At 32.0% G+C, this 12,562-nt stretch overlaps 2 protein-coding genes across 2 annotated transcripts in view; one reads left to right on the top strand and one right to left on the bottom strand.

Moving 5' to 3' along the window:
• The window catches only part of LOC149481869 (zwei Ig domain protein zig-8-like), a 281,774-nt gene that overhangs the window by 125,865 nt on the left and 143,347 nt on the right, over positions 1–12,562 (top strand). The gene's annotated exons all lie outside the window — the stretch shown is intronic.
• Positions 1–12,562, bottom strand: part of LOC149481872 (synaptic vesicle glycoprotein 2B-like) — a 37,762-nt gene that overhangs the window by 24,735 nt on the left and 465 nt on the right. Inside the window, exons 2-3 of the mRNA XM_089705075.1 lie at positions 4,417–4,644; positions 3,891–4,053 (exon numbers count right to left, since the gene is read on the bottom strand). Of these exons, the coding sequence (XP_089561201.1) occupies positions 3,891–4,053; positions 4,417–4,644 (391 nt within the window). The remainder of the gene's footprint in view (positions 1–3,890; positions 4,054–4,416; positions 4,645–12,562) is intronic.

Raw genomic sequence — 12,562 nt, 5'->3', positions numbered from 1 at the left:
TTTATGGATACTCTGGTACCACATATTTTGAAAAAATTGGGCTTTTGTCACGTAGAGTCTCTTCAAAGTGCGTGCCACAAGTCGTATTTGCATCCAAGGCACCTTCAAATCTGAGCTTAATTTTTTCATAAAATCTTTGCGGCTCATTGTATTTTCTTTATTTATCTACATTATTTTGATATTATATGATATAGAAATTGTTAAAATTCTATATCATGCCGTAAAAAATCGCCACTGACCACCTATAACTTTTCCTGTATTAACTGAACAATGAACATACAGGAATATGGTTTTCGGGCTTCTCTTATCTCTTTATAGTGCTTGTATCCTCAATGTATACCACCATGACATTGTGGCGTTGCCACTTTTATTATCTATATTTTACGAAACGGAACGCACTTGATCGAATTTTAAATTGATTCGACGATTAATTTTCACTATATAGGACAATAGTTAATACGCAAAACGCAATACGCAGTTGATACGTATTTAATACCAATACTCAATGATTGTCTCCTGCTAACCTGTACAGACTAGACTCATTGTGGTGACTGGTGAAACATTGTATAGCATTAACAACATAGTACTGTATTATTGAAAGATCGATTAAACGTTTATTTTACAATCTACGACTTACATTATACATGGGTAACAAAACCCCATAACATATTCGGTTTTACTCCGGACAACATCTTCAGCCACCCAATCCCCTTGCTTGAAGTCCAAATGCAGCGGAGGACAATAATCGTCATCGTCATAAAATTGAAGGTTTTTCGTTCTAGTATAAAAGTTGTCTGGATCCCATTTTATAGGTACTCAATCTATAGTATAATACTATAGATATCATGTGAAACGTGACTTGGAATAAAAATTATTCAAATAAATCACAAAATAAAAAATTTGAAACAATCTTAAATGTTACGAAAAGCCCAATTATACGTCAAAATGACGCACAACATCCTCTTTACAACCAAATGGCGGAATTTACCTGGATGAGCCAACTATGTACTGCTAGGTCTCGACGGCTAATAAGTTGGTTCTGGATTTTGCAGCGATTCGATGGTAAATATAGAAGAGTTCATACGTCAAATTTACGTAGATTGGACTTCTAGGGTTAAATGCATAAATACCTAAATGTTTTGTTTTTATTATCTAATAACGATAAAAAAACCCGTTGATTTCATTCGTTTTTCAAGCTACGTGCATAGTTTTTCCTCAATTGAGTCATAAAGTACACAAATTTCAAGCATAATAAGTCACATCATTTCTATAAAACCAAAACTGGCAATAATATAAGTCGTGTTGTGCGATTATGAACATAGTGCATAAGGGCATAAGTCGTTATATTGCAAAGAGTAAAAAAAAAATTATGTGAATACATTGAGTTATTCCATGAAGTACTCGTTCATAAGGCCACAACTACAAAAAAACACGAAAAAAGTATATTTAGGGGGTTGTTACAATATGTGTTCATATGTAAAAATATAGTCTTACATCATATCTTACACATACAAGCTTAAAATTTTGAATTAATAAAGATTTAATATTGATATATAGTTTTTTGTCTCTCCTGAAAAGTGCTGTTTTTGAGTTATTCCCTTATTCACTGGAGGCACAGATATATTTTGGCAATTAATAATAACGAAAACCTGGTAACAGTTAAACAATGCAAATGGTTTAAAATGTAACCACCGATTAAAATATTATGCACTTGTTCATGAGGTTTAACATTAACGGAAAATTAATTATGCAAAAACATTCCGGATGTCAAAATACCAGTAAATCTGTAAGCGTATGTTGAATTATTTTTCAGTGTAAAATTTATAACCATTGGATACGCTTTAAAATTTGGTTTTCATAGTGGTTAATGAAGCTGATTATCGTACCAGAAATGTTATGTAAATAATGTGTTACTTAAATTAAATGTTTTTTCTAGTGTTAAAAATTATAATATTTTTTTAATGTTCTCTATCACTACATCACTACATAGTATAAAACAAAGTCGATTTCCCTGTCCCTATGTCCCTATGTCCCTTTGTACGCTTAAATCTTTGAAACTACGCAACGGATTTTGATGCGGTTTTTTTTAATAGATAGAGTGATTCAAGAGGAAGGTTTATATGTATAATAACATCCATTAAATAGTGGAGAAGTACTGTTATTTTTGAGGTTTCTAATGTGATGTCGTAAAAAATTACATTTTTTCCGCTTCCACTGCAAACGCAGGCTGAACCCTACGAGTTTTATCAAAATAATGTACTAAGTATTATACACATTGAAAAGGTCTACAGAAAAGTCCGCGATGGTATATGTCTATCTCTTATGTATAACCCACAATAACTTTTTTTTGTCATTTACTTTTTACGACAAATAATGGCTAATTTTCGATGCGATTTTAACCAATACAGCATTAATCCTTAACCAATTAAATGCCTTGAATACATTGTTCATTTAATATAGATCTATATGGCCCTTTACACCTTATGATTTAAGTGAATATTTTCGAAGATATTACAGATTTAAAAATTGCGGGACGTAGCGTTTGCGGCGGTACCGGTCGGCCGCCCGGCTATCTATTTTATATACCCGTGCGAAGCCGGAGCCGTCCGCTATGTTTTTATATACAACGTTTACAGTTTTTCTGTAGTGTATTTAGTATCAGCATTGCACCCGTGCGAAGCCGGGGCGGGTCGCTAGTTTTATATAAAATAAAACGAAGTCGCTTTTTCTGTCCCTTTCTTCCTACGTATGCTTAAATCTTTAAAACTACGCAACGGATTTTGATGCGGTTTTTTTATAATAGAATAAGCGCAGAATGGTTTAAGTATACATAATATTATTTATTGGGTTGATACAAAGCGGGTGAAGCAGCTGTCTGCCGTCGCTAATACTATACAAAACAAAGAGATTTATTTTTAATAAAAAAAATATTTATAAGCTGTATGTACTTTAAAGGCGATTAGTTTCCTACGTAGGCGTTTTGTTTAGGCCCAGTAAATTATATGAAATGGTTTTGGAATTAATAATAAGCACTTTTATATTATTTTGATAAAATTAAATATGTTTGTTTCCTGAATACTAACCACTTAAATCGCGTTTAACACTTATGTTTCCTGAGGCATGAGAAATATACATTTACATTCATGAAAACACGAATACCGTTAGTTTATGAATAAATATCAAAATATGTATTTAATATTTATATCTTCTTACGTACGTAGAGAGTTAAATAGATAGCATTTCATTTTAAATAACCATTTGAAATATTATGCGATGTTAAAATGAATATTATGAATTGCAAAACGAATGAAGAGCTTAAATAAATGTTGAATGTTTTTAAATACGAATTAAATTCATCACTTATAGTATTAAGTGCAAATATGCTATCATTGCATATAATATTATAGAATGGTTTCGGTGTTTCGCATTATCTTTAAATGTTGATTTAAATAAAAGTACCTATACATTTAAAAAATATGAGCTTTTTGCAAATTCAAAAACGGAAATTCGACGTATTGGTAGATTTATGAATTGTTACTTGTGGTATAAAAATCATGCTTTACTCTTTTTATGGATATAGTAAATTCAATTTATATTTTTCTCTTTTCTTTTGCCACCTATACTATAAACTCAATTAGAATTATATATTTTTACAAAAAAAAATATATAGTTATTATTAAAAATAATTGCATCTAAAAAATATTTTAAAAACAAAATAAACCTATGCTCGCATCATATTGAAAATAACTTGATAGAGTGACCCCAATAATATTATTATTGAACTATAAATCTGTGATAAACCTTAAGAGAAGATCCCAAATCAACAGGATCCCGAAACAAGAAAGGTACTTAAAAAAATCTTTTTTTAATAATAATAATATAGTACTTACAATGCTCCCTCAAGTAACTTCGCAACGATTAAAATATTGTATGTTTGACTGAGGCCCGAAACAATCGTGAAGATGAATGTGCCACCGTAGCCGATGATTAGAAATATTTTTCTGCCCAAGTTATCTGTTAGGAAGCCAGCTACGACGCAGGAGGTTAGCATACCTGAAACATAAAATACCTATTAACACACCATACATAGACCAACTTAGACAAAGTGTATACATATGTGTCAGGTATGTTATTATAGTTATAGTATATATTAGTTAAAATAATGAATAGTGTTGTACCTCAAAATCAAGGACTTTAATTTATTATTTCATAAATTGCCTCTTTGTGGCATAAAAGGCGATACCTTGTATCTAATCTGTGTCAAAAATCCATATTATAAGTTATTCCTTCTGTACAAAAAGGCTGCTGTGAAGTTTGTATAAAGAAGAAAAAGCCTAACATGAAAAATCGTTATACTGATTAAATTCTCTTGCTTCTACATGAAATACTAAGCAGACAAAAACCTCAATAACTCACCCGTAAAAGGCATAGCATTCAGAATGCCCTTCTGCAGGAGATTCATGTTTAAATCGCATTCTGCTTCCGACAGCACATACGGTGTGCTGTTGCCCAAGACGATTCCAGAAACTAGACCGAAGAATGCAGCTAGGATCAATCGTAAGTGGAAGAGACCGATCCCACACTCTTTGAGAGCAAGATTCACTTCCTGCGCCGCTGACCTATTCTTCTCACTGGCATTCCGACCTGTAACATCATAATCATCATCATCGTCATCATCATCATCAGCCCTTATTTGTTCCCACTGCTGGGATACGGGCCTCTCTTAAGGGTTCAGGCCATAATCCACCACGTTGGCCATGTGCGGGTTGGTGGATGACACATGCTGTCGAACTTTTGATTTTTTGAAATGTTGGTTTCCTCACGATGCTTTCCTTCACCATTCAAGCAACATTGGCAAAATTTCACAAACTTTACTGACAATGACTTTGCTAGACATTCTCAAGGGCACTCGTGAAGGCAAGGATGTATAAAATTACACAGCTGAAGTAGAAACCGGGCCATTTCGTGAAATCCATTAATGCTTATCCCACTTCAAAATTATGTTTGACGTTAAACTTTTCCCGTTAAATGGTCATTACCTAGTGGACGATCTGTGCCATTAATGAAATTACGGAAACGGTTACTGTATCCTAACGTTAAATTTAATCTGTCTTTAGTTCTTGAAAATACAATGTAGTTTAAATAAATGCATATTACAGAATGAAATGCATTTATAAACTACTAGCGGTCCGCCCCGGCTTCGCCCGTGGTACATATTTACGTTTTCTCTACATAAGGACCCTCCTCGTACTTCAAGGAATATAATAAAAAAAGAATTATCGAAATCGGTTCAGCCGTTCTCGAGTTATGCGCTTACCAACACATTTTGCGATTCATTTTTATATATAAGAAGAAAGAAGATTCAGCACATGGGAAGAAGCCTGGTAAGAATACACCTAAGCATTCAATACGTAAAACTACTAAATTCAGTTTACACCACTGCAGCCCTAAAACTGGAACATATTATTGGCAAAACACACGAAAAAGCAATAACCCAGTTGGTTCCATACAACTAACTTACAATAAATCTTGGAAACTAGGTTATCATACTCTCGATGCTATGCCACTTTCTAAGAGCACTCAGAAAGTATTCATGCTATCTTTTGTGATGTCCGGATCGATCATGTATTGTGATGGTAGGCCCTATCCGTTAATTTGTGGAACGGTTCGATCAATTAAGTAAACAGACAGAAGTATGTATGTCAAAACCTTCCGTGTTTGTGCTGGAGTGTGTCGAGATTGTTCGATTAGTTGATTTTATCGAGTGAGATGGTACTCAGACTTTACATTGTTTGTATAGTAGAATGGTTTGTGAGAACGCTGATACATTATTCAGACCAATCGAGCCATAGAATTAATTAGCAGCATCGCATTAGCATGATTCTCCATTAAATGTGCCTTCTAAGTACCCATCATAAGCAAATATTAGTTGTGGCAGTTGAAATTTAGATAGGAATGCGCATGCTTGTTAGTCTTAGTGACAGAAGAATGATCGCTTTGGAGAATATAGATGCTCTTTATATCTGTATCATTTATCATTATTTTCTTATATCGTCTAAGTAGATATTAAATCTCATACTCGTTTATTAATATACATATTATCCATAATATCTTTTTCACGCCCGTCAAAATACATTTTATATCGAAACTTGTTACGAATCGTAAGAGCTCAAAGACACTATTTACGATCGTTATGATCAAAACATATTTGTCTATTTACATGCTATTTACAAAATGGCTTATTATTACAATTACAAATATAGTTATTTCAAATTCTCCCAAAACGCCAAGCATAACAATGTCTTCAATATACAGCCAAATGCCATTTTGCCGGCATCCCTATAAAAATGATATACAACATAATCCAGCAGGGTTCACGACCGGACGGCATTAAATTTGCATATACGGACATGTTTGCAGACGTCTTGACTCGAGTGTCCTTGAGATGCACCACGGCCGTCCAATTTATGTTGACCCCTCGTATTTTATTTTAATTTACGTTGACCTCATATATTTTTATGTTTTGCTATAAATTTATGGGTCAATTTGAGGGTATTTAGTGAAATTGATGGTAAATTTTTGAAGGTCATTTTGACAACAATGACATTTGACATAGATGGCAATAATTTATTTTCCTCTCAAGGTCTACTTACGTTTATATTTTTAACCCTATCATACAAATAAATATCATATAGTGACTCGTAATATCAATATTATGAACACACAAGTAAGTACCTACGTTTTATTCATAAAATATATCCTCGTTTTAAAACACGCAATTATTCATTGAAATGAAAACAGTTATTTTTCAATGCCACTTCCCACTTCTTATAAGAGAAATTATTATAATCATCCATAAAGAAATAAGAACCATTAGTATACCTACTGCATTGTATAAGAAAAGTATAAAATATTACTTCATTTTCAATTGATAAGATTACTTACTACAACTAAGATTTTTGTCTTATTTTCTATTAAACTGTTATTGCTTCCTCGGTACAATGGTTGACGCGTGAGCGTAACACCGAGGGGTCCTGGGTTCGATTCCCGGTGGAGACGAAGAAAAAAAAATGTCTTCGTCTGGTAGGACACAGAAGGCTGATCACCTACTTGTCCCTAAAGAAAATCGATCAGTGAAACGAGATGTATAATGCATCTGCCCCTTACCCCACTAGGAGACATGGGTCTTCACTTCTATTAACTGTTTAAAACTATCATTAAGATCGTAATTTTTTAAGTGTTTATTTAAAAAAAGCGTGTGTGCCTGGACACACATGTTAGAAGTGAAATTTCTTTGACATATTATTAGATACCAAAATCGTCGCCTTACTTCATGACGTGTTGGTATTGCTATGACGCGACCTCAAATTTTACTATCAACGCGCTTAAAGAAATTTCACATCAAAAGATAGAACGAATGGTGGCACTAAAAAGTGAGTTTTATTTTTTTGAAAATATAAGTCTAAAATGCATCATCCATAAAAAGTTACAATACTAAGTTAATGTATTCTGTGGTATAACTGATATCAGTTTTCCTTAAAAAGACAAGGAATATGCCATAGTAATATATTATATCTTCAGCAAATATGCTCTCGCTACTGTGTTGTATATAATTTAATCTAATATCAAACACAAATATAATCACACCTCTTTCGTATGTTTAAATATTGTATAATAATTATGTAAATATGTATAGATAAGTATAAAGAATGTGTACTATATGTTTTTGTATTTTAGTACAAATGTGAATATAGTAAATACAACAGAGGTTAAAGCGGGTCTTTATTATAATATATTATGTACTAGTGGTCCGCCCCGGCTTCGCCCGGTTGGTACTTACATATTTCGCAATAAAAGGTAGCCTATGTCCTTTCTCGGGTATCAAAATATCTCCATACCAAATTTCATGCAAATTGGTTCAGTAGTTTAGGCATGATTGAGTAACAGACAGACAGACAGAGTTACTTTGGCATTTATAATATTAGTATGGATTAAAGCCGCTTTCTACTATAACATAATGTTAGAAATATTTAAACTCGAACTCAAACATTTATTTATTCAATTAGACTTCTTTTAAAAGCACTTTTGAATCGTCATTACCACAGGTCATTACATATTTTTAACATTTACCGCCGATACGGAAAGCAGTATCTATGGAGAAGAACCGGCAAGAAACTCCATAGTTGCTCTTTTAAATCATCTCAGTATTAAAATTTATTTTACAAAATATGTAACTGTTTAAATTATTATCATAATAAATTAATATTTATTGTAAGTACTAAATTAATAGGCTACGTAGCGTAACTTATAATGTTTCTAACTAAACTAACTGCATCATTATTAAAAAAAGCAATCAAAACACATATACACATATACACACAATAGAAAATAATATAGAAAATAAAAAATATACATAACTATTTCATTGTTTGACAATGCAGTCCTGAAAAAGGATACCTCACTCGTGTTGTGATTTTTCATTATATGCGTTGAAAAGGCTGTATCTAAAATTAATGCAGAGTTGGCAAGTACATGTGTTATTTGTATACTATTTATAGTACTATACTATACTATGTATACTATTTAGTATATAGACTGTATATTTATGGTCTTGTAGTTATTTTTAATTATATTTTAATGATAAGGACGAAAATGTTAGAGTTGTGCATGGGAAGGTGAAATAGCATACGGTGACCCATCACGATTCGATTGATACTTCCGCTAATCAAGTGTAAGACTTATAAGACTCAGTAGGTACCTCGTTTAAAATAACAATTTTGATTTTTACGACACAATAATTGGTTCAATTTGCAGGCATTAGAAGATTTTTACAACTCTCTTGATTATCACCATAATAATATGATGTTATTCAGTATAACCACTTATTTTACGGATGGAAACGTATTAAAATTTTCAGCTATTGCTTTGGTGCAAATCTCTACATGTTTGAACGAAAATTTCACCAACTCAAACCTACATAACACATCCAATTAAATTCCACATACGTCCAATCCAGCCGAAAATTCCTCCAATAAACTTATTTATAAAAATCTGGACAAAACCGCACTCGAAGGCCGATTCCACGGACCACAATTTTTCCCATCCACTAAATCTATAAAACTTAGTTTACACTGCGATAACGGGTTTTTCCACACAATTGCCAAATAAAGAACGCTCGGCTCTAAGCAATTCTCGTTCAGAGCTATCGACGATTATTTTCACAACGAAAAAACTGGATTTTTAGAGCCGTGGAATGGCTACCCGGAGTTTTTTGCTGTACAAAAAAAGAGGAGTTTCTCTCTGTTGCACGCTTCGGGATTTATTTAGAGACGAGTGACCGCATGCTGATTCCAGGACACAATTAGACTGGGTAAATAAACACTTGAAATAAAGGATTTTTTAAATTATTTAAACCTGGCTTATGCCTTGCTTATGCATAGCAATGAGATGAGAGTTGTGCCAGTTATTTTTAATTTGGTGAAAGCGTGCTTTTTGGAGATTATTTAACTGGTAGTTTTGGTGTATAAGCTGTTTGCAAATTCTTTTTTCGGTAATGCTATATCGTTAGTATTGTTATGAGGAAATTGTTTTACGGTCTTTTATCTAAGCAATACATTTTTTAAATTCTATATACTATTTTTTTCTGAGAATTTGTAACAATAAGAAGATAGGTATTTGATATAAATGGCTAGTGAAACGGTTTGCCTGAAAGCACTTATATTATTACTAGCTTCCGCCCACGGCTTTGTACGTGCATCCCCGTTTTTCCCCGTTCCCGCAAAAATTTCGGGAAATCCTTTCTTAACGGATGTCTACGTCCTAACATCTACCTGCATGCCAAATTTCAGCCCGATACGTCCATTGGTTTGGGCTGTGCGTTGATAGATCACTATATCAGTCACCTTTGAGTTTTATATAATATATAGATTACGGTTACATCAGGGTATATTTGGCCCTTGTCTCGTCTGACTTAAGTTTATTTACATTATTTTATTTTATTTAATAATAAGATGAAACGTTAGCAGAGCTATCAAAAGACGTACCTACAATTATTAATTTCGCACGTATAATATTCTAAAATAACTCACGTTAGCCAATTATTCAAATATATTCAGCGGTCTTATTGAAACACTTATGAATGAGCCAATTTACAATTTAAATTATCTCATAGAGAATACAATTTGGAACTAATTGATGGAGTTAGATGAAATTGTATTATTTATTTAATATGATAAAATGTAGCTTTATTTGTGTTCTCATTTTGATTGTATTTTTTGTTTTTGTTTTATCAGCACAAAAACTGGTTTGGAGACAGGCTTTCATCAGAACTTTTATAAAGTTGGATATGAATGTAAACAATTATACTTCGTTATTCTTAATTTTTATTCAATAAAATCTTTGTTAAATATCATGTAAGATTTCTGCCACACAAGACAATAATGAGATGAAACCTATGTCGAAATATTCTCTCCTATGAGATAAATATTGTAATATTTGTTATAAACTATTTCCATTTATTCGAGAACCAATTGAACTACCTACTTACATGTTTAATTTCAAAATATGTGTAACAAGCTTTGTAATTATTTGTGTATTTATTTGACTAGTTCAAGACTTTGATAGCTTAATAACGCAACTATTAAAAAGTAAAACACGAAATTTAGTGAAAAATAATTTAAAGCTAATATAAGCAAAACGGTTGAACACAATTAAATTTATTCAATTCACACTACTATTTAATATTTGCTGCAAAAATAAAGGTCGGAAATAGCTTTATGATTTATTTCGCTTAAACAATGCAGTTTAGATTTCCAAACGTTTTAAAATACGAACTATTTTTCCTAAAATTTTCATGTTTATTTTTGTACAGTACTATTGATAGATACTCAAAAATAGTATTTACTATTTTTACTATTTACTATAACTATTTTTGAGAATTAAAATTAGAGCATAACACTATAAAAACAAACATTTATCATATTATCACGAATCTATTAAAATTTCCTGGCTTTCCTTTACGTATTTTATATTGTAATTGTAATTTTTAAAACAAGAATACATTGTCAATTCCTGGCTTTCCTTACATAATATTGTTATACTAAGCTGTTTCCATATTACAATAACGATTTGTCCAATGTATGTTTCAGTGCAGTGGAATACTCCAGGACTTAGAAATAAACTCGTATGATATTTGAAACAAGCTATGAAAGATTACGGAATTTACCTGCATCGCCTATCTGTCAGTTATATATATTACTAGCTTTTCGCCCGCGTCTTCGTCCGCGTTTTAAAAGGAAAATCCGCATAGTTCCCGTTCCCGTGAGATTTCCGGGATAAAACCTATCCTATGTGTTAATCCAAGTTACCCTCTATATTTGTGCTAAATTTCATTATAATCGGTTCAGTAGTTTATGCGTGAAAACCATACATACATACAAACCTTTCCTCTAATATTATTATTAGTATAGATATAGATGAAATCCTAAGAATTATTGGATATTGTATTATTTTTTTTTATTCTTTATTGTATAATAGGGAAGCGCTTGACCACGATCTCGCCTGATGGTAAGCTGAGATGTGGCCTAAGATAGAGCTTCCTAGAAGGAAGGTTTTTGGGTATGTAGTCTAGGAAAGTCGAACCTACACGAAGATTAGTTGTTCTTTTTCTGTTCTCGTCCCGCCAATTAGTGATCTTTTTGCTTGTTTACCTTTTACCGTGGTTGCCTGGAAGAGATCACTATTAAGTGATAAGGCCGCCAAAATAGTTGTACTCTGTTCTATGTGTATTGTGTAAGTAGTTCTAAGGCTTCTGTACAACTATTTAAGAGTTAAATAAATAAATAAATAAAATTAGTTTACTATTTTGTAATCTCCACTTAGAATACGTACAGTAGGTACATATTTTAGTTGTTATTTTAAAAACATGCAAATTGCTGTTTTAAAAGATTTATAATGTTATGTTTTAATATGTATCGTATTAGGTAATAGTAGGTAATTATAATGAGATTAATAGGTATTTTTCGTTGATTTAATACACTCGTTATTTTATGAATTTGTGACTGAAAAGCATGTTTATTAAAAAATCTTTCCTATTTTTTTTTCACCTAAACGAATAAATTGAGAATTCGTTTTATCTTAACTGTATTTCACAAGCGGTTACCGAAAATGTCACATCTCGAATATCCTTTGTTCTTTCCTTTTAAGTTCTTTTGTTTAAATTAAAATGTAATTACGTTAGTCTTTCCGAAGCCAAATAAGGATAAAATATTGTGTAGCAAATTTTCTAAACAAAAAATAATGATTGTTTTGAAAAAATACTTAAAGCCATCACAAAGATCTTGTCCTAACAGCTAAAATTAAAAGACATAGGATTTCATTATATTAAGGAAATAAATATATTAGATAACATAATCCTACTAATATTATAAATGCGAAAGTTTGTGAGGATGTGTGTGCGATTACAATGAAATTAAGCACACATATAGAGGATAACTTGGATAAACACATGGGATAGGCTTTATCCCGGATATCCCACGGGAACGGGAACTATGCGGGTTTTCCT

The sequence above is a fragment of the Colias philodice genome, chromosome 16 (assembly GCF_061535455.1).
Source record: "Colias philodice isolate Cphi_HAF_F1 chromosome 16, ilColPhil1 Martin Lab GWU primary, whole genome shotgun sequence".
NCBI lineage: Eukaryota > Metazoa > Arthropoda > Insecta > Lepidoptera > Pieridae > Colias > Colias philodice.
The sequence above is the reverse complement of the archived record's forward strand: the minus strand, read 5'-3'. Positions and strand labels throughout refer to the sequence as shown.